Genomic DNA, 24,044 nt, shown 5'->3' with positions numbered 1-24,044 from the left:
AGCCCCGGGCTATCAGCCTGGGCCTGGGGTGCCCTGGAGAGGGTGACCCCTTTATTGGGGGGGTCCCCAGCTCTCCAGGGATCCCCGGCCTGGGCTGACTAGCGGTCAGGGCTGATGCTGCGGCTGGGGGGCCCGGTGAAAGGGCTCCCCTGGCTGTGGCATCAGCCCCCCGCTAGAAAAAGTCCAGTGCTGGTTCTGGAACATACAGGGGAACCCTACTCATTTTTTTCCCCTGTATTTCCAGAACCAGGACCGGATCAGAGCCCAGAGCTGGTTGCGCAGAATACGGGGGACCCCTACGTCGTTTGTCCCCCGTATTTTGGCAACCAGCTCTGGTTCTGACTAGCCCGGTGCTGGTTGTGTTTAAGTACAGGGGACCCCTATGTCGTTTGTCCCCTGTATTTAAGCACACCCAGCACTGGGTCACTAATGCCCGGGGCTGGTTGCTCTTTTTTTTGGGGGGAGGACGCCATTTTTTTCTCTTTTTACACAGGTTTTTTTTTTTTTATTTACCACAGCAGCACAGACGGGTCTCACGGACCCGTTAGTGCTCTGTGTCAATGACACAGATGCAAGTAGCACGGATCTCCTGGTCCGTGCGTGCATCTGTGTCATTGAAATACACAGCAGCACAGACGGGTCTCACTGACCCATCTGTGCTCTGTGTCACTGTCAATCACACAGATGCATGTAGCACGGATCTCACGAGTCCGTGCTACATGCAAATGAGCACCATAATGCTGATTGGCTGAGAGCCGTGACAGACGGCTCTGTCAGCCAATCAGCACTTTGCCCATTAAAGGCAAAGGCATTTTTTTTTAAATGGCCGCTCGAGGCAAAACCTCGAGATCCGACAGCAGATCTCGAGGTTTTGCCTCGGGAGAGGGATCCGGGGCAGACAGGGAGATCCGAGCTTGGGCTCGGATCGCCCCGGATCCCCGAAGTTCGGGTGGGTTCGGTTCTCAGGGAACCGAACCCGCTCATCCCTAATATATATATATATATATATATATATATATATATATATATATATATATATATATATATATTAGCTCCACTGGGTCACATAGGGTCCAGGCAGGGAAATAGGCATACCTTACACGAGTGTAGGTCAGCTAGAGAGAATGGTTTTATAAGATACAGAATCCTTAAAATCCATCCAGCGAGACCAGGTATCCCTAAAAGATTCATAGTCGCCATCTGCGGGAGTTATGAAATCGTCCATCTCCATATATAAATCTATTCTTGTGAACCAGTCAGCCACCACGGGAGGAGAGGAGGAGCGCCATCTCACTGGGATAACAGCCTTTGCTGCGTTATTCAAATTACATAATAGAGACCTTTTGTACCTCGAGAGGGTCCCGGACGACAGATGGAATAACCAAAACGGGATCTGTGGGAACCAGTTCACCCAGAATTATGGCTGAAAGGCGAATAACTTCCGACCAATAGGGCTGAAGGACTAGGCATTGCCACCAGATATGAAAAGGGTTACCCGGGGCATTTAAGCAGTGCTAACATATATTGGGCACCCCAATCCCCATTTTAGAAAGAGTATCTGGGCATCTGTACCATCTCGAGATGAGCTTGTACTGAGTCTCAGCAACGGAGGTACTCTTGGAGCAAGCGTGTGCTAGTTCAAATATCTTTCTCCATTGAATTTCATCCAGATTGGAACCAAGGTCACGGTTCCACCGCTCAGTAAAGCTGGGGAGGGAGATGCCAGCATCTGAGGAAAGAGAGCTGTAGAGCAATGAAATAGTATGGGTGGGGGGAGTGGGACTTACGCATAGCTGTTCAAAAGGAGTATAAACCCTATTCAAGTTCTGGGGTGTCCCCAAGGAGTGTAAGAAATGACGAACCTGGAAATAGCGCCAATACTCATTAGCCTGCAGCTTCCATCTCTCACATACCTCTGCAAAAGATAGCACATCATCATTGCTAACCAACTGCCCAACCCTGAAAAGACCTGCCTGCAACCAAGAATGGAAGTTAATATGGTCCATCCCTGGAGGGAAACTATCATTATAGAGGAACGATGTCAGAGGGGAATTAGGAGTTGACACCGATGGGGATCTCCTCATGGACTTCCAATAGGACAGCGTGGGGCCAATTGTGGGGTGCGCGAGATTGGGGAGAGCAGGAAGCCACAGAGCTATCGACAAGGGGATCTCAAGTGCTTGTTGTTCTATGCATATCCATTGTTTAGGGGAGTCAGATCTAGTCCATTCTAAAATGCGGTGTAGGAGGCATGCTTGATGGTATCTTTTAATATTTGGAAGGGTAATGCCACCTCTATCCTTGTGCCGGGACATAAGATCCAACCTCAAACGGGGTCTATTTCCCTTCCAAATGAAGTCTCTAATTAGAGTTTGGACATCTAATATCCATTTAGGTGACAATTTGATTGGGAGAGTCTGTAGGAGGTATAGGATCCTAGGTAAGAAGTTCATCTTTAACACGCCTAATCTTCCAAACCACGAAAAAGATTCCATCTTCCACAGCTGCAAATCTAAGCAGAGTTTGGCCAGTAGAAGGACAAAATTCGATTCAAATAGGTGGGTAAGGTTTCTAGTTAAAGTAACCTCAAGATATTTTAAATGGGTGGTATGCCAAGCAAAGGGGAATGATGATTTGAGACCAGCTACCATCTGGGATGGAGCAGTAATGTTTAATGCAACAGATTTTGAGTAGTTGATTTTAAAGTTAGAAAGGTCCCCAAAGGACTTAAACTCTTCTACTAAATTCGGAAGTGAAATTATAGGGTTCGTGATTGTGGCCAATAAGTCGTTGGCAAATAAAGCTAGTTTATATTCCTCCCTGCCCACCTTGAAACCCGATATGTCAGGGTTTAGGCGAACGGAACGTGCCAGGGCCTCCATACAAAGGACAAAAATCATAGGAGATAATGGGCAGCCCTGTCTAGTTCCTTTTGTTATGGGGAAAGAATTTGAAAGGGAGCCGTTAATTCTAATTCTCGCAGATGGAGACCTATGTAAGGCAAGGATACGTTGAAGGCAAACAGGTCCCAGTCCCAAATGTCTCAAAACTCCTGTCATAAAGTCCCAATCGACGCGATCGAACGCCTTCTCGGCGTCAGTAAATAACAGAACACCTGGGGTATCAGTCGAGGAAATATGGTGGATAAGAGCTATAAGCTTGGAGGTGTTATCTCTGGCCTCACGTCCTGGGACAAACCCCACCTGATCGCTATGAATGAGGGAAGGCAGGGAGTGTTTTAGTCTATTTGCAAGAAGCTTTGCGAATAGTTTGACATCGACGTTCAGAAGGGAAATTGGACGATAACTGGGACAGAGAGAAGGGTCCTTACCCTCTTTAGGGATTACTGTAATGTGGGCTTCCATAGATTGTTTAGAAAAGGGTGAGGTATCGGAGATATTGATAAAAGCTTTCAGGAGCAGGGGGGCTAGTTTGTCCCGGAAGGCCTTATAGTAATTAATGGTAAAGCCATCAGGGCCAGGGCTCTTCCCAGAAGGGGTAGACTTGATGACTTCCTCCAATTCCTGTAAGGAGAAGGGTGTTTCTAATTCATCTCTGACCAAGGTGTCAAGTTTGGGAAAACTAACTCTGGAAAGATAAGTGTCGATAGCTCGGTGCTTCCCGCCCACATTGGGGAAAGCCGCGGAAACTGGTAAATTATAAAGCGAAGAATAATACGAACAGAAGGCTTCCGCAATTGAAGTCGTGTCATGAAGGATCTGCCCCACTCTATCCTTAACAGAAGAGATAAAAGAGCGCACCCTTTGGGTTCTGAGAGCACGTGCCAACATTTTCCCGGGTTTATTACCCCAGTGGAAATATCGACTCCTACATTTCCGGAAGGAGTATCTAACTTTTTCCAGTAAAAGTATATTTAGGGCAGAGTGAGTTTGAGTTAATTCTATTAGAACATCAGGGGACAGAGAGGATTTATGAAAAGATTCCAATTTATGAATTTTTTGCAAAAGGGATTCTATTTGGCCGAGACGTTGTTTCTTTAAAAAAGAGCCTAATTGGATGCATTTTCCCCTAAGGACACATTTATGCGCCTCCCATATGGTAAGATTAGAGGTATCAGGGTTATCATTACAGTCAATATAGGCAGCTAGAGCCTCTAAAAGCTGCGTTCTACAATAATCGTCAGTTAGCAATGATTCATTGAAACGCCATGTTCTAAAGAGAGGGCTAGAGGGGGCGAGAGAAAGGTCAACAGTAATAGGGGCATGATCTGACCATGTAGTTATGCCTATCGAGGAAGCTTGTACGAGATGGAGGTGACGGTGGCCAATGAATATATAATCAATCCTAGAGTAGGTTTGGTGGCAACTAGAATAATGAGAGTAGTCCCTGTCCGAAGAGTGAAACAATCTCCAGATATAAGACAGCTGGTGAGCATGGAGCAAGCGCTTTACCTTTCTCAGCGATTGGTGTGGGATGGAGGAGGAACCCATTGAGGTATCTTGAGAGGGATCAAGGGTCCAGTTGAAGTCACCCCCGACTATCAGAGTTCCCTGCTGAAGCTCATCCACCTTGTCCAGAACCCTCTCGAGGAAGGAAGGTTGACTATGGTTAGGGGCGTAAATATTGACAAAAGTAAAGAGATGGTTGAAAATGGAACATTTGACCAATAAACCCCTCCCCTCCTCAAGGCAGTGTACTTCCTGGTCCACAATTGTCAAATGTCTTGCAAACAAAATGGCGACACCTTTAGACTTAGACAAGGAGAAATTTGAATAAAATGCTGTAGGGTACCAGTAATTACTTAGCTTCATAGGAGTAGAAGAGTGGCGAAAGTGGGTCTCCTATAGAAGAACCACATCCGCACCTTCAGAGTGGAAGGATCGAAGGGCTTGGGCTCGTTTCTCGGGTACATTCAATCCTCTTGCGTTAATGGATACTATACGGAATGGGGCAGCCATGAGGGAGAAAGACTAGAGCGCAAATTGAGTATCAGAAGGGACTTAGGGCCTGATTCAGAGCCGGATGCTATTTGCGCTCGCTCGTTCATTAAAAAGGGGTGGCTATTCAAATGAACCGTTCGCACTTTGCGGTCTGTTCACGCCTCTATGTCTGAACGAGCGAACAAAACTTGCGGTCGTAATTTTGAAAAAGACGCCCCCTGGCCGCTCGCACCATACGTCATGTCCGCTATTTAATAGATTAATCGAGTACATCGAACAGCGTATGAACTGCTCGCTATTCTTGTGGTTGGTTTTTCCTACCACAATCTTGCGAGCAGTTCTGACTATAAATCAACCAAGTGACGTGGTTAATGAAGCTCCTGTATTAATTATGCACACCCATAAAACGCCCGTTTTGACCTTTAAGCACGCCTGCGTTCTGATCTCCACTCCCAGTTTTCAAGCACCTTCCCCTGTTACCACCCACATACGCCTCCTCCTGTCACTCATATTAGCAGGCATTCGCTATTTAGCGAACAAACGATTTTCGGCCGCACAGACTGGCTCGCGCATGCGTATTAAAATCCGTACGCATGCGCAGTTGTGCGAACATCGGTCGGAACGAACGAGCGCCCACTTATGAGCGGCTCTGAATCAGGCCCTTAGTTTGGAGCAGCAGAAACAATAATAGCATCAAAAAATGAAAATTAAAAAAAAAGGGAAAGAAACATAAAAAGAGGGGGGGAAAAACAATAATAGATTAGTAAAACAATCACATACATACACAATATGGCAATAAACGGTGTCAAAAAACCGCTCCCGGACAAAAGAGGGACCACCGGGGTTCCCATGTCACGGGAAAAAATTTAGCGGCAAGGGGCACACAGGGGGGGTAATGACCCAAACATCCTAAATGCAAGAGAAGGAAAAATATACATTAAGTTAAAGACTTGAGTGATATATAACATTCCGACATTATATAAAAATAAAAACATTCAGCATAAATTTCCAGTAAAGGGAAAAATATAGGGAGGGAAAACCAATTCCTAATGTCTTCCATGGGGGGAGAAACAGTGAAACTCGAGTATACAGATATTCAACATTAGAAATACAAGAGTAAACGGTTAGAGCATAATAGTTTAATTGTCCAACTTCAGGTGGGATCAGTGTTGGTTGTAGAATTATTGCCTTTGGCTTTCTTCTGTTGCTTCTGTACTGTATGCCATTGATCTCGTTTAGGCCGACCTTGAATAGTCGGAGATGGTGACAGAAAGGCTTGCCAATCCGGGAAAGCAACAGGATCTATGCCCAGAGAGGAGCAGAAATCTGGTAAATCTAAAGGCGTTTGGAGAGACACAGACTTGCCAGCATGAGATACTTGGAGAGAAAAAGGAAAACCCCATCTGTATTTAAGATCATGTTTACGAAGAGATTCTGTCAAGGGCTTCACCAATCGACGTTGTTGGAGAGTACGCGAAGAAAGGTCTGGAAATATCTGCAGGATCGTACCATTGAACTCCACTCCCTCTAGGGTACGGACTTTGCGAAGTATATCTTTTTCTGTGAAAAATAATGAAGTCTACATATAACGTCTCTCGGGTATTCGGACGCCAGACCCCTAGGACGCAGTGCTCTATGTGCCCGGTCAAACTCAATAGATTCACTGGGGTCCAGGTCGAGTAATTCACCAAAGATTTTGTTCAAGGCATCGAGCAGGCCAGAAGGTGGAACATCTTCTGGAAGACCCCTGATCCGTATATTATTCTGCGCCCTCTGTTGTCAAGGTCATCGAGTTTAGATTGGAGAAGTTGCATGGACGAGGACTGTTGGGAGATCAAGGTATGAAGATGGGACAGTTGGTCATTGACAGCATCCTTTTCCTCTTCGAGGACCACTACTTGAGATCCCAGCTGTTTGACGTCTTCCTGTACTATGGCAATTTGGGTTTGGAATGAGTCCTGAATTCTAGACTCCAGCGCCTGAATGTCCTGTTTGGAGGGGAGTGACCTGACATGAGTCAGGACTTCTGTAATTTTGCCTCGTAATTGTGACATCTGGAATTGGAAGTCACTGCTGATGATTGAGCCATAGTAATCGGAGTTGTTGGGATTTGTTCCAAAGGCAATGTAGAAGAGTCAGCAGACTGGGATATAGAAAGATATGAGCGGAGATTTGTTTGGGAGGGATTAGGATGCGGCATCCTGGGATCTTTTTTCTGTGTATCTTTTTTTGGTTTTCCCATTAGGAATAGGCGGAATTAAGTAGTGCACGTTAATATATCATCATGAATGAGTGGATGGTAAGGGTCACAGTCCCCTGAGAATATGGTTACATAGCAAGCATGGAGCAGGAGTCAGAAATTAGCATTTTACATAGCGAAATTCTTCTTTTCAGCCACCAGGGGGAGCCAGATCCTCAGGAATGAAAATACAAGCCTTATAATTCGAGAGTCAGGTATAAAGACAGTATGGTACCAGGTATAAGTAGTGGTGTCTAGGTTAGAGTAAGGTAAGATTTAAGAAGCTGGAAGCAAAGTCACTCACTGTGTATTAGGACAACCTGGCTGCAGATACGACACAGGCCACCAGATCATGAGGATCTTATCTCAGGGGTCCACAATCCGGCAAAGGGTCCTCCTTCTGGATAAAGATGACCTCTACCCGATTCACCCTCCAAATAGTTATAAGGTGCAGGAGGTCAGGGCCGTGGTGAACCGCTATATGGGAGCGGCAACGTCTGTCCCCGCAGCAGCTGGCAGTCCCAAGCAGTGTTGAGGTGTGGGGAGGAACAAAGCAGCAGCCATCCCTCAGGTCTGTGTGGCAGCGGGAGGGAGAAGCCACCTCCGTCACCCACCACAAGGCGGGTGGGCGCCGCAGGAAGATCAGGCGTCAGCGGGTAGACCCCAGTTGCAAGCGCCGCGGAGATGAATCCGCCAAAGACAGCAGGGCGGGCGGGCACCGCGGGCGGGTTCGGAGACGGCGGGCAGACCGTAGCTGTAGGTGACGAAGAGAGGACCTCAGCGGGAGCCTCCGGCAGGATCTGTGCAGCAGTGGGAGGAAGTGGCTGACTCCACCTGAGACGGCAAGGCGGACGGGTGCCGCAATCACTTGAGTCCCTGGCTTGAAGGTGGTGACCAGGCCGCAGCTTGCCGGGCAAGCAATTATGCACCTCCTCAGCTCCAAAATCACTTCTCCCCACCGACAAAGGGCTCAGCAAGGACGGGTGTGTGAGAAGTGGTAGGTATATTCCAACCAGGGGGCAAAAGGTGGGTGTTTTTGTAGGTGGATACAGGAGAGCTTTTCAAAAGATGTCTGCTCCGATTGCTTGCCACGCCCCCCCCTGTACTTCTTATTTTAAGTACTTCTTATTTTAGTTCAGTGATTCTCAAATACATTATTCATGAACCAATGGAACAACATTCTTCACGACTGCTCTAAGAGATTTGTTAGGCTGATCATTGACACACACAAACTGGAACTGAAAACACTAGAACAGGATATCGATAAACTGGTCACCTCCCTAGAACCATACAAGGAGGAAGTAGAATTCAAGAATCTTGTCGCAATTACTAGGAACAAAATGAATAAAGTAGAGGAAAACATTATAGAACGTAAGAAGTCTAAGATCATATGCGACAAGAACAGGAACCAAACAACCAATAGAAATAAAAACACAGACCCATGCAACAACGACTCTGGACACAATAAGAAAGGAACCAGGACCAAGTTTCCCCTGAAGAATAACAAGTATACCACAACCACTCAGGAATTACCCATATATACAAAACTCCAACTGACATACCAGCAATACATGACCAAGATACACAGAGTGAAGAACACATCAACAACCACACAGATCCACCCAACCCCACTACCAGACCCCATCTCACCCACAAGCTCAGTCACAAGCTCTAACATCTCATTTAGTATACATGAAATTGAGGAGGACACAGACAGCTCACAGTACGCCAACCTAGCCAGACATTCACTTGAGCAAGGGTGGATCAACCCCATAAGAGGGAATTACACATGCAGCAATACGCAACCGGTTACACAACCAGATCCGGCTCCCTCAACTACGGCAATAGGACACAACATATCCAATTTCCAACACTCCACCCCATGGGCAACACATTTTTTAGACCTAGAGGCAGGCCACCTCACCTGCCAAACAACGTCAGAAAACCCAACACCTATGAGGCAAAAAAGAAAACTCAACCAACGAGACAAGGATGTAGGGGAGGAGATAAACTGAAGACACGCACGTCCCAACCAGAGGACACAGCACCAACCTCTAAAGGCATTTTCAATCTCAGTAAGCACAACCTATCCAAAGATGACACATCACCACTCACGAAAGGTCTCAAATATGCACCTCACACACAGTTGAACAAATTCGAGGTATACCTGGATCTTCAATGATTTGTTAGGAGACTCACCCTCAAAAAATATTACCTATCTCAACCGGCCATCAAACAACCCACAGAATCAGACAAATTTAAACACTCCACACTCAAACCATCCTCCCAATTTTACCCCAGCCACCTCAAGGGACACCTGGTCCACACCTTTGAGACATTAGTCATGGAAGACATTAATAAAATAGCTACACCAAATAGGAAAACCATCAAAAACCTCACTCGTGATGAACAAAAGGCATTACAACAACTACAAGCAAATAACCATCTTGTCATCAAACCAGCGGACAAGGGAGGGGGGTTAGTTATCCGTAACAAAGCAGACTACACCCCAGAGAGGCACAATGACTACTGTCGGACACACAAACATACGAGATGCTTGCACAAGACCCAACCAAAACCTACAATAACAAACTACTCACCATCTTACAATCGGGACTTTCAGCAGGGATCCTAACCAAAAAGGAATTCGACTTCATATACAACCCACACCCTGTGATCCCAGTATTTTACTACCTACCCAAAATACACAAGAACACCACCAACCCCCTGGCAGACCAATAGTGTCGGGCATCAACTCCATGACCGCAAACCTTTCCAGACACCTAGACCACTTTCTACAACCGTACGTCAAAAAACAACAGTCATACATACAGGACACAACACAGATACTCCAAATCCTCGACAAGGTAGAGTGGAAGGATGATTACTGGCTCCTGACCAGCGACGTCACATCACTGTACACAGTCATTAACCACGCACAGGGCCTGGACAGCATTCAATACTTCCTTAATCAAGACCCGACATTAGATCCATCACAAACCCAATTCATACTCCACGGAATAGACTTTATTTTACAACACAACTACTTCTGGTTTGACAACAACTTCTTCCGACAAGTGACAGGGACCACCATGGGAACCAGATTCGCCCCCAGTTATGCCAACCTTTTCATGAGCAGATGGGAGGACTCTCACATCTGGTCAGGGCATAACTGGGGGAAGAATCTGGTCCTATGGACGAGGTATATAGACGACGTATTTTGCATATGGCAAGGACTGCTCAACACCCTTACAGACTTCCTAGCCCACATCAATGACAATGACAGACATCTGAACTTCACAACGCAATACAGTAAAACAGACGTCAACTTTCTGGACCTGCATATCTTCATCGACGAACACAAAATACACACCAAAACCTTTCACAAACCAGTAGACGTCAACAGTTTCATTCTGTCAGAAAGTGGACATCACCCAAACTGGCTCCAAAACATACCCAACAGCCAATTCAAATGCATCAGATGAAACTGCACTAAATTAACAGACTACTACGAACAAGGGAACCAAATGAAGGAGCAGTTCATAGCCAAAAAGTACGATAGCAAAACACTCCAAGATACCCTGAACAAAATAGGCAATGAGGGACGCTCACCCCTACTACAATATAAGTCTGACAAAAAACAACACACGGATGATATACCTTTCATAACGCAATACAACACCAGTGCCACTAAGATAAAACAGGTAATCAACAAACATTGTAATCTACTACTTAAGGATGAAACACTGGCCACGGTACTCCCCACGCACCCGAAGGTACTTTATCGCAAAGCCCCAAATATCAAAGACAAACTAGTTCATAACCACATACCTCCAACCTCGCTGACACAAATCACCATAGATCATGAACCCCTGAAGAAGGGTTTCTACCATTGCGGAACATGTACCAACTGCCGAACACTAGGGCATAGGAGCACCAAACCAACCACCACATTCTCTTCATCACAAATGGGAAACACCTATAATATCCGAGAACACATAACATGTAACACCAGTCACGTGATATACATGCTGCAATGTCCATGCAACCGTCAATATATAGGGTGCACTATCAGACCCCTCAAAACAAGAATCACAGAACACATCAGAGGCATAAAAAACAAGACGGATACCCACAACGTCCCTCTGCTCTTCCAAGAAAAGCACGCCAGCAACACAAAAGGCATGACCTTTATAGGCATCAAAGCACTGAACAAAAATTGGAGAGGAGGCGACGTACTAAAGAGACTCAATAAAGAAGAACTCAAGTGGATCTTCACCATGCAAACATTCGCACCAAAAGGCCTAAACATTGACAATGAAATCAAATCAGTAATAGCCCATTAGACTCAACCCGTAAGGACAGGCCGCAGATCCTATAACACACCCATATCCTACCATTGACCCTAGACCACCCAATCACTTCACTCCGCAAGAGGTCAACTACTGTGACTCCCATCTCACATATTGTATAAACAATGCACTCACACCACAACACTACAATAGTGACCCACATATGCAACCCACATCCCACCATACTAATATTGTGTGCACCAAACACAACTACACCACCACTCTACACATATCATTTAGACAGTTATGCAACACCTTAACAAACGACACAGACATCCACATGACGACAGATCACACCATGCAGCAATCCCCACACCAACGAACATAAGACACTCCCAGCACATAGTCCCCCCACTACCTGTATCATAACGTTACAACCCGCCCCTCACAACCACCTTTTTCATACAATCGACACTGAACATCAGTGCTGACACATCCCCAACATCAGACACCACCGCACACGCACCCACCATTACTGCACCTCTCATTGGGCTGCCAACTACACATGAGTAAAGAATCAGCATCTCCACACACCCACTACAATTTGGTGCAATCACGCTACCCACCTCACGGTCCCCAGCAATACGTACCCACATATCAATTCTTATTACATTTCATAAAATTTATTTTATTTTAATTTTTATTTTTTATTTTTTCAGTGTTACTGCTCATGTACATTTAGGTTCCCCCAGCATAGGCGCAGATCGCGCATCACATGCCGCACTCAGCGCCCGCTTCAGTCCCGTTCCCGATAAGCAAGCGTCACCATGGTGACCAGTATCGCCTCCCTGATAGGCTGCACCACACCATGTGACGCACGACGCAGCGGGATACCTGCGTCTTTGCGTCACACGGCATGCCACACCCCCGGACAACCCGGACCACATGACCCACCAGGCTTTCACGGAACAGGACACGTGCGCACGTGGGAAGTGATGTCAGAGGATAACCCGACGCTCCCACGGCAACACTCACTGCCCGGCAGCCCGGCCATCACCACGTGGCGTTAACCCCGCGCCCAAACACACCCCCCCCGCCCGCAGTATAGCCACATGTATTCACTGATTAGCCAATTCACGTGTCAATCACCTACACTGCCCCCTCTTACCTACCTGCATCCCATTTCTGAATAGCACCTTCAGCTCCGATAGGCTAGCCAACTCACTGGGTACGCCCACACACCCACCCTCCACCTATATATCACCCCTCAGTCCATCTATCAGTAACTCCTTAAAGAAGGCTTAAGGCCGAAACGCGTTGGTGAATACATACCCCCGCACAGATTACTGCATCACCACACCTTGGTGTTCATCACCAACCCCACGGCAAGGTGGGACAGAACTACAAACGCGGACCACCGCATCATCCCCACCCTCGGAGCAGTGACGGGCGCCCGTCTGGGAACACCCTGCGGGCTCGCAGGGTGCCAGCAACCACCGGACCTACACCGGAGAACATAACAACTGTGCACCAACCAGGGACAGCACACCTACCGGTAGGTAACAATACGATCAGTGCGGGACGCCGCTACTGTCACTGTACGGGCCTTTTTTGGCAACACCACACATCCTGGTCCACTAAGACTGAGACCATAGGTCCAGCAAAGGGGACGTGCAGAAGTAAGGGCCACACAGCAAGGAGCCCCCTAAAAGGGCCCACCAACTCCCTGACCAGGAAACAGCGGAACCCGCTACCCATCCCCAATCCCACTCACGGAACCACCTGGGGAGCATTGTGTCTCACCAATTAACAGGTTGGATTCAATTTCCAGTGTCTGGCTCTTCTTTGCGCACCATACACCACCTACACTGTAGGCACATACCGGCACACGCCATCCCCCGCTACAACAAACCCCCCTTATCCCGCCCTCCCCAATCGTTTCCCCCCCCTGTCTTCCCCCAACCCCCCCCACCCACTCCACATTCCCCCCCCACACACACATACACACATAGGAGCGCACGTGTACCCCCTTCCTCCATTCTCAAATACAGTCCTCGGGACACACTAACCGTAGGGAAGCCAATCCTGCCCCATTTTTATCTTGGAATTCAGGATTGAAAGATTCTTCTTCCTCCCCACCCTCCTCTCCTTCTCCTTCCCCCATGTTTTCGCTCTCCCTTCTACCCCCCTGGTATCCCTCCTTCCCCCTTCCCTTTAACTTTTCCAAGCGGTGGTGAGAAGGGGCTTCTTTTGTCAATGAGCATGTTGTCCTGTCCTTTCCCAGGCTCAGCTGCAGGAGAAAAGCTGGAGTCCTGGGTTCTCGCAGTCACTGATTGGCTGGAAGCACGCCACACAGTGATACACTCCCAGCCTATCAGTGACTGAGAGCAATTGCATCGTCGAACTCCCATTTATTCTACGGGCAGCTGGGAGAGCCAGAGAGGACTACAGCCGAGAAGGTAAATATTATCCCACTGTCCCTGGTCCAGTCCACAGTGTGTTTTGAATCCTGTAATACCCAGGATTTATTTATTATAATGCCGGGTATTTTTGGGACTCAAAAACGTCCGGGGTCGCCTCCCCTAACCAACAGTGCATGTTCTCCTTGCTGAAGCAAGGTGTATTCATTACTGACTGACACAATTTAACACAGGGCCGGAGGGAGGGTGGTGCAGCCGGTGCCTCCGCACAGGGCGGAATCCTCCAGCGACACTGGCCACACACTTCCCGGCGCCGGAGGTCTGCAGGAAGAGACCTCCGGCAGTGGTGCACGGCGCACGAAGGATGTCGGCGCAGGATCCCGCCGTCTTCCACCTCCTGGAAAGAAAGGTAAGCTCTCAGGCGGAGGAGGGGGGTGGAGAGTGAGCGAGAGGGGCGGCAGTGCTGCACAGGGCGCACTGCCGTCCAGATACGGCGCTGATTTAAAAGATCCAAAGGTTCTAATTATTTCACCTGTGATTCTGTGAGACCCTGATAACATACAGGTAGTGTGTCCTGAGGATTGGATTTGCGAAGCACTTTTTTTTAGTTTATTACCTATTTTCATTACTTGAAGCTTTACCTTCTGTGTTACACTACTACAGGCTAGACCAGTGGTTCTCAAACAGTGGTTCTGTGGGGGGTCCTCAGGACCCCACACAGGTCACGTTTTCCAGGTCACCCAGCAGGTGCACTCACCGACACATTTTAAAAGATCCACAGGTTGAGCTAATTATTTCACTTGTCATTCAGGAGACCTGCAAAACATGTGCTGTTTAGGGTCCCGAGGACTGAGTTTAAGAACTTGTGGGCTAGACACTTACCTTCTTTTTCTCTGTGGTTTAGTTGCATATAGTAAATAAGTATATTGTAAAGATGGTCATTGCATATTTGTAAAAATAGAAAAAAATCTGCTTCATGGAGAATTTGGTGACCATAGCTTAAGATAATGTAATAGATCCTGATATGTATGTAGTCACTGGCCAGAACACTGATGCTCGGAGGCAATGCAAACTTTAATAAATTGAGAAAAAATATTGGCACTATACCTAGCATACTTTCCTAGAATGTGCGGGAGACACTAGAATTTCTGGGAGGTGTCCTGGCCTCCAAAGAGAGTAGACCCACATTCCCACATCCTTGTGGCCATGAATCACAGGATTGTACAGTGGGGCAGGGCCTTGTTGATGCAATTCACATCATAAAAGTACCCTGCACCTGGGTCTCCCCTCCCGCATCTCAGGGGAGTCTCAGGTAAGAAGTCCGCAATTATGAAAATTGATCCTCTAATGCCTAAGGTTTGCTGAATGTTGTATAAATCATCAAAATGAATATATCACAGGTAAATCATCCACTGAAAATAATTTGCCGCAATAGCTGTTTTAGATGGAAATATTCATATATGACCAGGATGGGGCATATTCAATTGAGCACTAGGTTTAGCGAAGAAAAAACAATGCCCCCAATTTTGGATTACCGTGGGTATGCGCGCTCCTGATAGCCGCAGTATCCAATTTAAAAAAAGTGGTCGCAGGGTTTTCAGCTCTGAAAACCCGCGCGCGCCACGTAAAAAAAAATTAACAAAATCTACACTTACCTACCCGGGGGTCTCCAGCAGGGGCGGATTGGGCCGCCGGGAAACCGGGGTACTTCCCGCTGGGCCGGACATCTCTGTCATTAGCAGCCCCATCAGGGCCTTCACTGCCGTGGCCGCGCATGTTAGAAGCGGCGGCGGTTGAGGAGCTGAAGATGTCAGGCGGCTGGGCCGTGCAGACAGCACGGTCTCTCAGGGCTGCCAGTAACACTGCCTTGCAGTTGCCTCTCCCCACCACCAGGTGTCTCACTCCAGTGTGGCCTCATTAGATTAGACAGCACAGCTTGCGCATCGTCACTGGCTGAACTGCTCTTCGATCTGAACACGGCTGGTGGAGCAGTGAGACCACGATTGGCTAAAGGCTGGTAAGGTAAGTTACCCTCTGGGGGAGCTGAACACAGCTGCCAGCACACACACACTGATATGTGAGATTGCTATTATATAGGGGAGAGGGAACAGTACAGTGACATAAAAGGGGGAATAACACAGCTCCCATCACACACTGATATATGGTATTATTATTATTATTATATAGGAGAGAGTGGCAGTACACTGATATGTGGTATTGTTATTAATATATAGGGAAGAGGGGACTGTACAGTGATATATGACAGGGGGGGACACAGCTCCCAGTGCACACTGATATGTGGTATTATTATATAGGGGAGAGGGGACTGTATAGTGATATATGACAGGGGGGACAAAGCTCCCATTGCACACTGATATGTGGTATTATTATATAGGGGAGAGGGGACTGTACAGTGATATATGAGGGGGAATAACACAGCTCCCAGCACACACTGATATATGGTATTATTATTATATAGGGGAGAGGGGACTGTACAGTGATATATGAGGGGGAATAACACCGCTCCCAGCACACACTGATATGTGGTATTAATATTATATTGAGGTGAAGGCACTATACAGTGATGTGAGGGGTAATAAAACAGCCCCCAGCATACACTGATATGTGGCATTATTATTATTATTATTATTATTATTACATAGAGGAGATGGGATTGTACATTGATAAATGATGAAGAAAAAACAGCTTTTGCCTCTCTTTCTATCTTTCTTGTTTGTTTCTCTACCTTCCCCCATCTCTCTCTGAGATTTCTTGCTGTCTCTCCTCCACTTGCCCCCTATATACTGTACCTACCATCTGATCCATTTAGATATGTCATCAGATCCTGCCCCCTTCACAGACTCCACCTCCTCCCATTTAGGGCTGCTGCAGAAATTTTCCGGGCTGGTTTTCCATCCCAATCCGCCCCTGGTCTCCGGTGGTCTCTGCAGCTCCCGGTGGCCTCCCCTCCATCTTCTCACTGGGGAGGGGGCTGCTTGGAGGCTCCAGGAGCTACTGGGAGGGTAGTGTCTAGATTCCCTACACGGAGAGGACCCTGATGTCATCAGTTACTGTCCAAAGTCATTCCCTGCCATCCACGTGGGCATAGAGGGGCAATATAATCTTGTAGCGAGCCCGATGTGTGGCGAGCGGACAAGTTTCTCCTTTATGTGGACCTTATGGGCTGGGAACTAGACTTCAGCACTCACTGACATCACTTCCAGGTCCTTATTGTGAAGGGAAATAAGCTCTACTCTGCTGGGAGGCTCCAGGGGCTGCTGGGAGATGTAGTTCTCCCAGAACACATTATGGGGGGGGGCATACATACACTTGGGGTGGGGGACACACACCAGGGGTCACACACACTCACTCATACACACTTACAAACACTAACACACAGCATACTCACAGCTGCTGCAGAACAGACGCTGGATGCAGAAGGCAGCACTGCAGAATGTAAGTAATAAAGGACTAATTAAGCAAATTGGAAACTACCAATTGTGTAATTAGTTCGCTGGGGGGGCGTGCCGCCAGGGTCCCAGAGCAAGTCCCACTGATATTTCCTAAAATTATCGATTTTTGGAAAAATCAGACTTGCTCTGGAGGTGCGAGAAATAAAACCTCCCGGCGCTCAAAATAGGAAAAAACAAACACCTAGTTGAATAGCAAAAATCCCGCACCTGCAGTAAATACATCGCAGGTGTGGGATTTTAGCTATTCTCGCCCCTAATTGAATATGCCCCATAGTCATGGATATTATAGACTAATATATGAGTTATATGTTACCTTCCTTTGGTTTACCTAAAATGAGGCAACTGAGGAAACTGCCTAAAACTGGGTAAACACCATGCGATATATATACTGTATATATCGTCCTGATATGGATCGGAATGATATATCGTACCCATCATATAGTGGGCCTGATTCAGACCCGCTCGCGAGCGCATAGCGCTTGCAAGCGTGTCGATGGTCAGCCATTGCGCACGCGCGAGCCCCGGAGCGAGTGAGAAATCACTCGCTCCGGGGCTCGCTACAAGACGGGGCAACTGTCCATGTTGATCGACAGCTCACCCCGTTTTGTAGGCGGGTCATGGGTGTGGCTGCACAAACAGAGGCGTTCCCGAAGGAACGCCTGCCGTTTGTGGGCGGCCCTACTGACATCACACGTGATGTCAGTAGTGAACTTCCTGCTCTATTAGAGCAGGAGGTTCACTGGGGCTTGGGGTGGACGAGACCCTACCACAAGGGTCTCGCCGCAAGCCCGATGGCCGCGATAATTGCTACCATCGCCAGGCCGCAAGCTAAAGCTGTGGGTGGTCACCCACAGCTTAGCAAGCGGCCTGAAGGCCGGGGTAAAAAAAAACATCCCGCCCTGATGCAGAGCAAGTGCTCGCATATAGCGAGCGCCTCTGAATCAGGGCCAGTGTGTATGTCCAATCTTTCGTTACCGGCCATCGTTTGTTGAATCATCCCATTTGCTGTGCTGCATATCAGATGAGAAGATCAATGCTTGAAGCAGCGTAGTTACATGCACCATGTAATGATACATTGCGTTGTTGCACGGTGGATTGTGCAGTGTGTACGGCGCGCGCATTGAATCGTTACATCGCAACACTGGGTCGCCCTGTCATATGGTGTGTACCCAGATTTTGTCAGATTTTTAAAGTAAAACATTTGCCTGTTACACGTATGTCAATCGATCTATATTGCCTATAGATTTTTACACTAATGTTTTTCTCAATGAAAACCAACCCATTTAATTCAGCATGAGTTGAATAGCACCGGGAAGTTGGTCCCGGAGCTATTCAATTCAGCGTGCTGTTTAGTTTAGTATAACTATTACAAATTAAGTCGGAGAATGGCGGTTCTCGCGACTTAGCCTGTGTTTAGTCACAAGAGCCGACATTCTCCGACTAAAGTGCCAGCTGTGAGGCTGTTAGTGCTGCGCTAAAGCCGGCAAACAGCCTTGCGGCCGGCACTTTAGTCGGATTTCTGCTCGCACCCTCAGGAAGGTGCGAGAAGAGATCCTATAGTTGACCTAACAGATGGATTGAATAGCTCCAGGAACTTCTTCCCTGCTCTATCAACAGTGCACTGAACTGAATCGCCCCCAATACATGGTAAAAGATGTATGCTTTTCCTGATAATTATTCTAGGTTTTGTTTCATTTGGCTTAATTTTGTATTTACCTTTCCATTGTGGCAAAACTCATATCCTTCTTGCTTACACTCATGAGAACGGATCAGCATTTGCAACTCGTGTTTTTTAAGGATTGCTTCTGTCACATCAGGACCAAAGTAACACCCGCCTCCACGAACAGTGTTTGACTTGCAGCCATCTTGGGCAATGGGATCACTCCAAAGAATATCTACAATCTGTACATTATGTAAATAAGTAAACAAATTATTAAATAAGATATATACAGTATATACTGTAGTACTGGAAATTAGTTACACATATATAACTCATTGCTGTATACAATTCCCAGGGAAGAGTGGTCTTGATGTTCAGCTGCTCCCATCACTGAGAATATGGCACAGCAACAGCGCAGATTTTCCTACTGCTTCTCCTGCACCTTCCAGCCGCCAACATAGCAGATTCTTCCTCTCTCCTATTGAGGAGCGCAGGAAAATTTGTGTTGCTGGGTTACCATATTTAGCAGCACATTGCTACCCCATATCGCCGCTAATTGAACACCCTCCAAAGTCAGTTAACAGATACTGTAGGACTGCAGCCAGCATACAGAACAAGAAAGTAGTACTGTGTAACTACAAGCAAGAAGAGGTACAGAGGCTGCTCCTTAGCATATGGAGCCAGAGACACGGAAAAAGGTACAGAGAACTGTTCACTTTCTTAAACTTACCTGGCCTTCAGCTGCTGCATCATATACGGTTTTATCCCATTCACAAATCCGTGCTTGGGATTTGAAAACCGCTGATGTAGCACTGGGGACCGTATATGTACTACAGATGGTCTCATCCTGTAAACATCTCTATGTTTGGTATGTTCTAGAAAGGGTGGTCTCATCCTGTAAACATCTCTATGTATGGTATGTTCTAGAAAGGGTATCTGTCACATGCCTGATCCCAAGACCCCGTTATCGGGTTCAGCGTTGCCTGCTGCTGCCCTCCAGAGTCTCTTACCCACATTTCTCCAGTCTCTAGATGCAGGCTGGTCCATGGGTGCTGCCATCTTCGAATTATGTCATCCGGACAGCCAGTCAATACTGGGGAGGCAGGTACCAGTCACTGGCTTGGCCAATTATCAGCAAGGGCGACTTATTTAATCTCAGGTGCTGACAATAAGTTGTCAGTACAACTTCCCTCCTAGAGGCCTCAGTACTTTGGTTCCTGAATGCTTCAGTAAATCCTGAATCTTGTTGTGCTAATCTTAACCTCTTGTGCTGCAAGCCTTCTAATCTGCATGATGCAATCCTGTTATCCTGCTGGTTATGCACTGTGCAATCCTGAAATCCTGTGGTGCAAGCCTGCTAATTTGCACGGTGCAATCCTGTTATACTACAGCTCAGAGCCGTAACTAGACTTTTTGGTGCCCTGTGCCAGAAAGAGCATTGGCGCCCCCCTATTTTTCAAATGGGGACAAATCGCTCCCGAAAAAGGGGCATGGCCTCATGGGGAAGGGCCAAGGAAAAGATGAGGATGCTGGGGATAAAATAAGAGGAAGCTACAAGTGAGAATGATTATAAACAGAAAATTGAAAGGCTCGAACAGCGCCCCCCTGCCCGGTGGCACAGGTCGCACTACCCTAGTTACGGCCCTGCTACAGCTATCCTGCAAACCTGAATTTTTCTACTTGAATCTTAAATTCTATTGTATTTTCCTTGTAAATTTATGGACTCTTGATACCTGAACTTGTGCAGCAGTTCGCTGCTATTGTTGTATCTTCTCAAATCATGATTTTAAAGCTCCTGATTTTAGTCTGCATGTTGTGTAGTGTTATTCGGCCATCTAGCTTCACTCACACCCATCACCAAGGGGCTCTGACCCGAATCCCAATCCTCCTAATGCCATGACAGTATCTATCCAACTAAAGGTGATAGGCAGGGAGTGGCTATTATTTACAAGAATACGCGCCCCATATACTGTAACAACAAGACATAATAGGGGTCTATTTACTAAGCAGTGTTAGGAGACAGAGTGAAAAGTGATAAAAAAAGTGATAAGGTGACAGCCAATCAGCTCCCAACTGTCATTTTTCAAACACAGCCTGTGAGATGAGAGTTGGGAGCTGATTGGCTGGCACCTTATCACTTTCTTATCACTTTTCACTCTGTCTCCTAACACTGCTTAGTAAATAGACCCCAAAGGGTCTATTTATCAAGCAGTGAAAAGTGTGGAGAAATGGAGCAGTGGAGAAGTTGCCTATAGCAACCAATCAGCTTTGAAGTAGCAGTTATCAAGTACAGTCTATAAAATAATAGGTAGCAGCTGATTGTTTGCTGTGAGCAACTTCTCCACTGGTCCATTTCTCCACACTTTTCACTGCTTGATAAATAGATCCCATAACCTCTTTAGCACTCGCTAAACGAGGTCATGACCTCTTTTCAACAAACAGCGGCAAACTAAGTTTATCGCTGTTTGTCACTGTATTGCATAGGCCATCTATAGTTGGCGAGAACGATACGGTCTCCATTGCCGGCAATGGGGACCCAGCACAGTCTTTCCGGCTTTAGCGAAGCCTCCCAGGTACTAGCGGGTAAAGCTGTCATGCATGTACACATGCTGACCGTCGCACATGTTAATGACACAGAAGCCCAACGCTGACAGCGTTAGGCCGCCAGCAGCTGAGTGGAGGATGCCGCCAAAGAGGGGGATGTCGCTGGACCTCGCGGGTTGTGTAAGTAATGTTAAATACCAACGGTTAATATCATAGCGATACTAAACTAAATATGCAGCTGGTAATAAGATTCAAATGGGGCTCTAAGCCAGAAAGCTGTTATCAGGAGCAAATATATAAAGGAAACGGGCATCAGGGCCATATTTACATTTACACTCCCTTAGGCAATTATTTCTGTGCTGCCTTATAACCTCTAGCCCTCACATAGCTAAGTCCCATATCGAGGCTGGTGCAGCCGATGCCATAACCCAGGGTGCGATGCCCTGGTGGCAGCAAGACCGCTGCCTGCTCCAGTCCAGCCCATGATGTTCTTGTACGTCCATTCGGCCAGGCACTCACCGTGATAACAAGCGAGTGGTGCACCCGGCTGTTTCACTTCCTTGCCTGACTCTGTCTCAGCTAGTTACTCTGGGGGGATGAAATGTCAAGCCTGTCCTGATGAGGAGTGAACAGCTGCAGGAGCTGCAGAGAGAACCGATGTGAGCTCAGCCACACGGTATATTATATGAGGGGTTGGGGAGGACATGTTGTAAAATCATTAAATCTATTATATAAAACGCACTGCTGATGAAATTTACATAATAACGGCATACCTAACGTTCTGTGGCCTCGATGACAGGACAGTAAGGGGCCCATTTATCATAGATCACATACTCAATGAGATCTGGGCAGTATGCAATCATACTGCCTAAATGTATTAAAGAGCACACGCAGGTCGAAGCGGTCTCTTCACTCCTGTGCCAGGATTCCTTTGTCGGGGGGGGGGGGTTCCTCCGGAACCTCTTCCGGTAATTTTTGCGCTGTGTAGCCCACAGGCTACAGCAACACAACGCCAATTTTATATGACGCTAACTGCTGGGCCAAACTCCGGCTTGGTAAATCTGACAGCATCGCATCCCCCTTAGACGGGAGGTCGCGACTGCTGTCGAAAATGGATGACCGCAGCAGATTTTGGAGATAACTGCTGATGTCCCTCTATAATATATGTGGGGATACTAACATTTGCGGCTATCCCCCGAAAAATGTTTTTGGGGAATATGCAGCAAATAGTTAATGATAAATGTGCCCTTAAAGGACAGGATATGGGTGTAAGTATAACGGGACAGGAGGACATGGAACAGGATCTGGCTGAGGTGACCTGGCAAATACTGGGTTCAATTACTAGTATATTGTACAAGGGGTGCAGAGTGCAGGGAGGGGGGGGGGAATAAGTTACAAAATCATTAACTATATAACGGGTGGGCAGTGGTTGGGGGAAACTAGTTATAAACTCATAAATGCATTATATAAGGGGTGGAGAGTAAGTGAGAGGTCGAGTTACAAAATCATTAAATATATATTACTTATGTCTACTACTGATACTGATTCATTTGAAGGTGAGACCCCTTCTCTTGGGCTAGCACTCCTCCTACCTGCCCCAGGTGATTTTAATTGGTATGGGTCCTTTGCATTGCAGTACATGCATTTAATGGGCTCTATGATAGGCAAGTCCTAGATAAATTAGTGTGTCAGTATTAGGGATGTTAGGGACCCACCTTATGAGGTTCCCTGTGACATGGTAGGTGGGCAAACATCTTTGGCCAAACATGTACTAAGAAACCTTACTTTAAAAAACATGTTAATTGTTGCAGTTTATTACAACTATTGGTTGGTACTTTATGTCAGTCCTCTTTATCTTTCTTCAAGGCTAAGTACATAGACCCCAGTATTCCATAGTAATGTACAAAGTGCAAAACATGAATAGGCAATTTATATGTAAGTTAATTAAATATGGAATATTCATTGCAGATGACTTTAAGGTTTTATTTCTATTTTAGAATGCCAGTGTACCTGCAAAGTACCTGCAATACCCCACATAACATTTCAAGGAAGGATCAAGCGAATTGCACTTTACCTGCTTTCTCTCTTCATTGTCCATGTCGTATTCCTGCATTTCTCCTGATTCAGATTCGGAGTCTGACACAGAAACCGAACTGTCTGGTTCTGTATAAGTCTCAGTAAAACCCACTTTTCTGCGACATCTCACTAACTCTTTGTCCACAGCTTGTCGTACACGTTTGGAGATCTCCTTCCTGTCACTGCTCGTAGTAGTAGGACTACTGGCAGATCGTTTTCCCTTATATTTGGGCAGGAGGCTTGAGCTGGCACTGTACGAGAACGAACAACTTCTTGGTTGTGGCCATGATACAGTGCTTTCGCCATTTGTACATTTTTCCTCATGAATCTTTTCCTCTGTCTTGTTGGTCTTATCTTTCTTTTTTCGAGGCCGCAAAGTAGATGCAAACTGAAGAAAAATTATGTTCAAAGTGTATTGTTATAATCTTGCTGTTTATGT

The 24,044-nt window shown here is 46.8% G+C and overlaps 1 protein-coding gene across 1 annotated transcript in view; it reads right to left on the bottom strand.

Annotated features, from left to right (window-relative positions):
- Positions 1 to 24,044, bottom strand: part of PPEF2 (protein phosphatase with EF-hand domain 2) — a 113,852-nt gene that overhangs the window by 18,183 nt on the left and 71,625 nt on the right. The window contains exons 14-15 of the mRNA XM_088456392.1: positions 23,604 to 23,993; positions 19,042 to 19,227 (exon numbers count right to left, since the gene is read on the bottom strand). Of these exons, the coding sequence (XP_088312518.1) occupies positions 19,042 to 19,227; positions 23,604 to 23,993 (576 nt within the window). The remainder of the gene's footprint in view (positions 1 to 19,041; positions 19,228 to 23,603; positions 23,994 to 24,044) is intronic.

This window comes from Taudactylus pleione, unplaced genomic scaffold (genome assembly GCF_031769625.1).
Source record: "Taudactylus pleione unplaced genomic scaffold, aTauple2 ptg000703l, whole genome shotgun sequence".
In the NCBI taxonomy this organism is placed as follows: domain Eukaryota; kingdom Metazoa; phylum Chordata; class Amphibia; order Anura; family Myobatrachidae; genus Taudactylus; species Taudactylus pleione.
The sequence above is the reverse complement of the archived record's forward strand: the minus strand, read 5'-3'. Positions and strand labels throughout refer to the sequence as shown.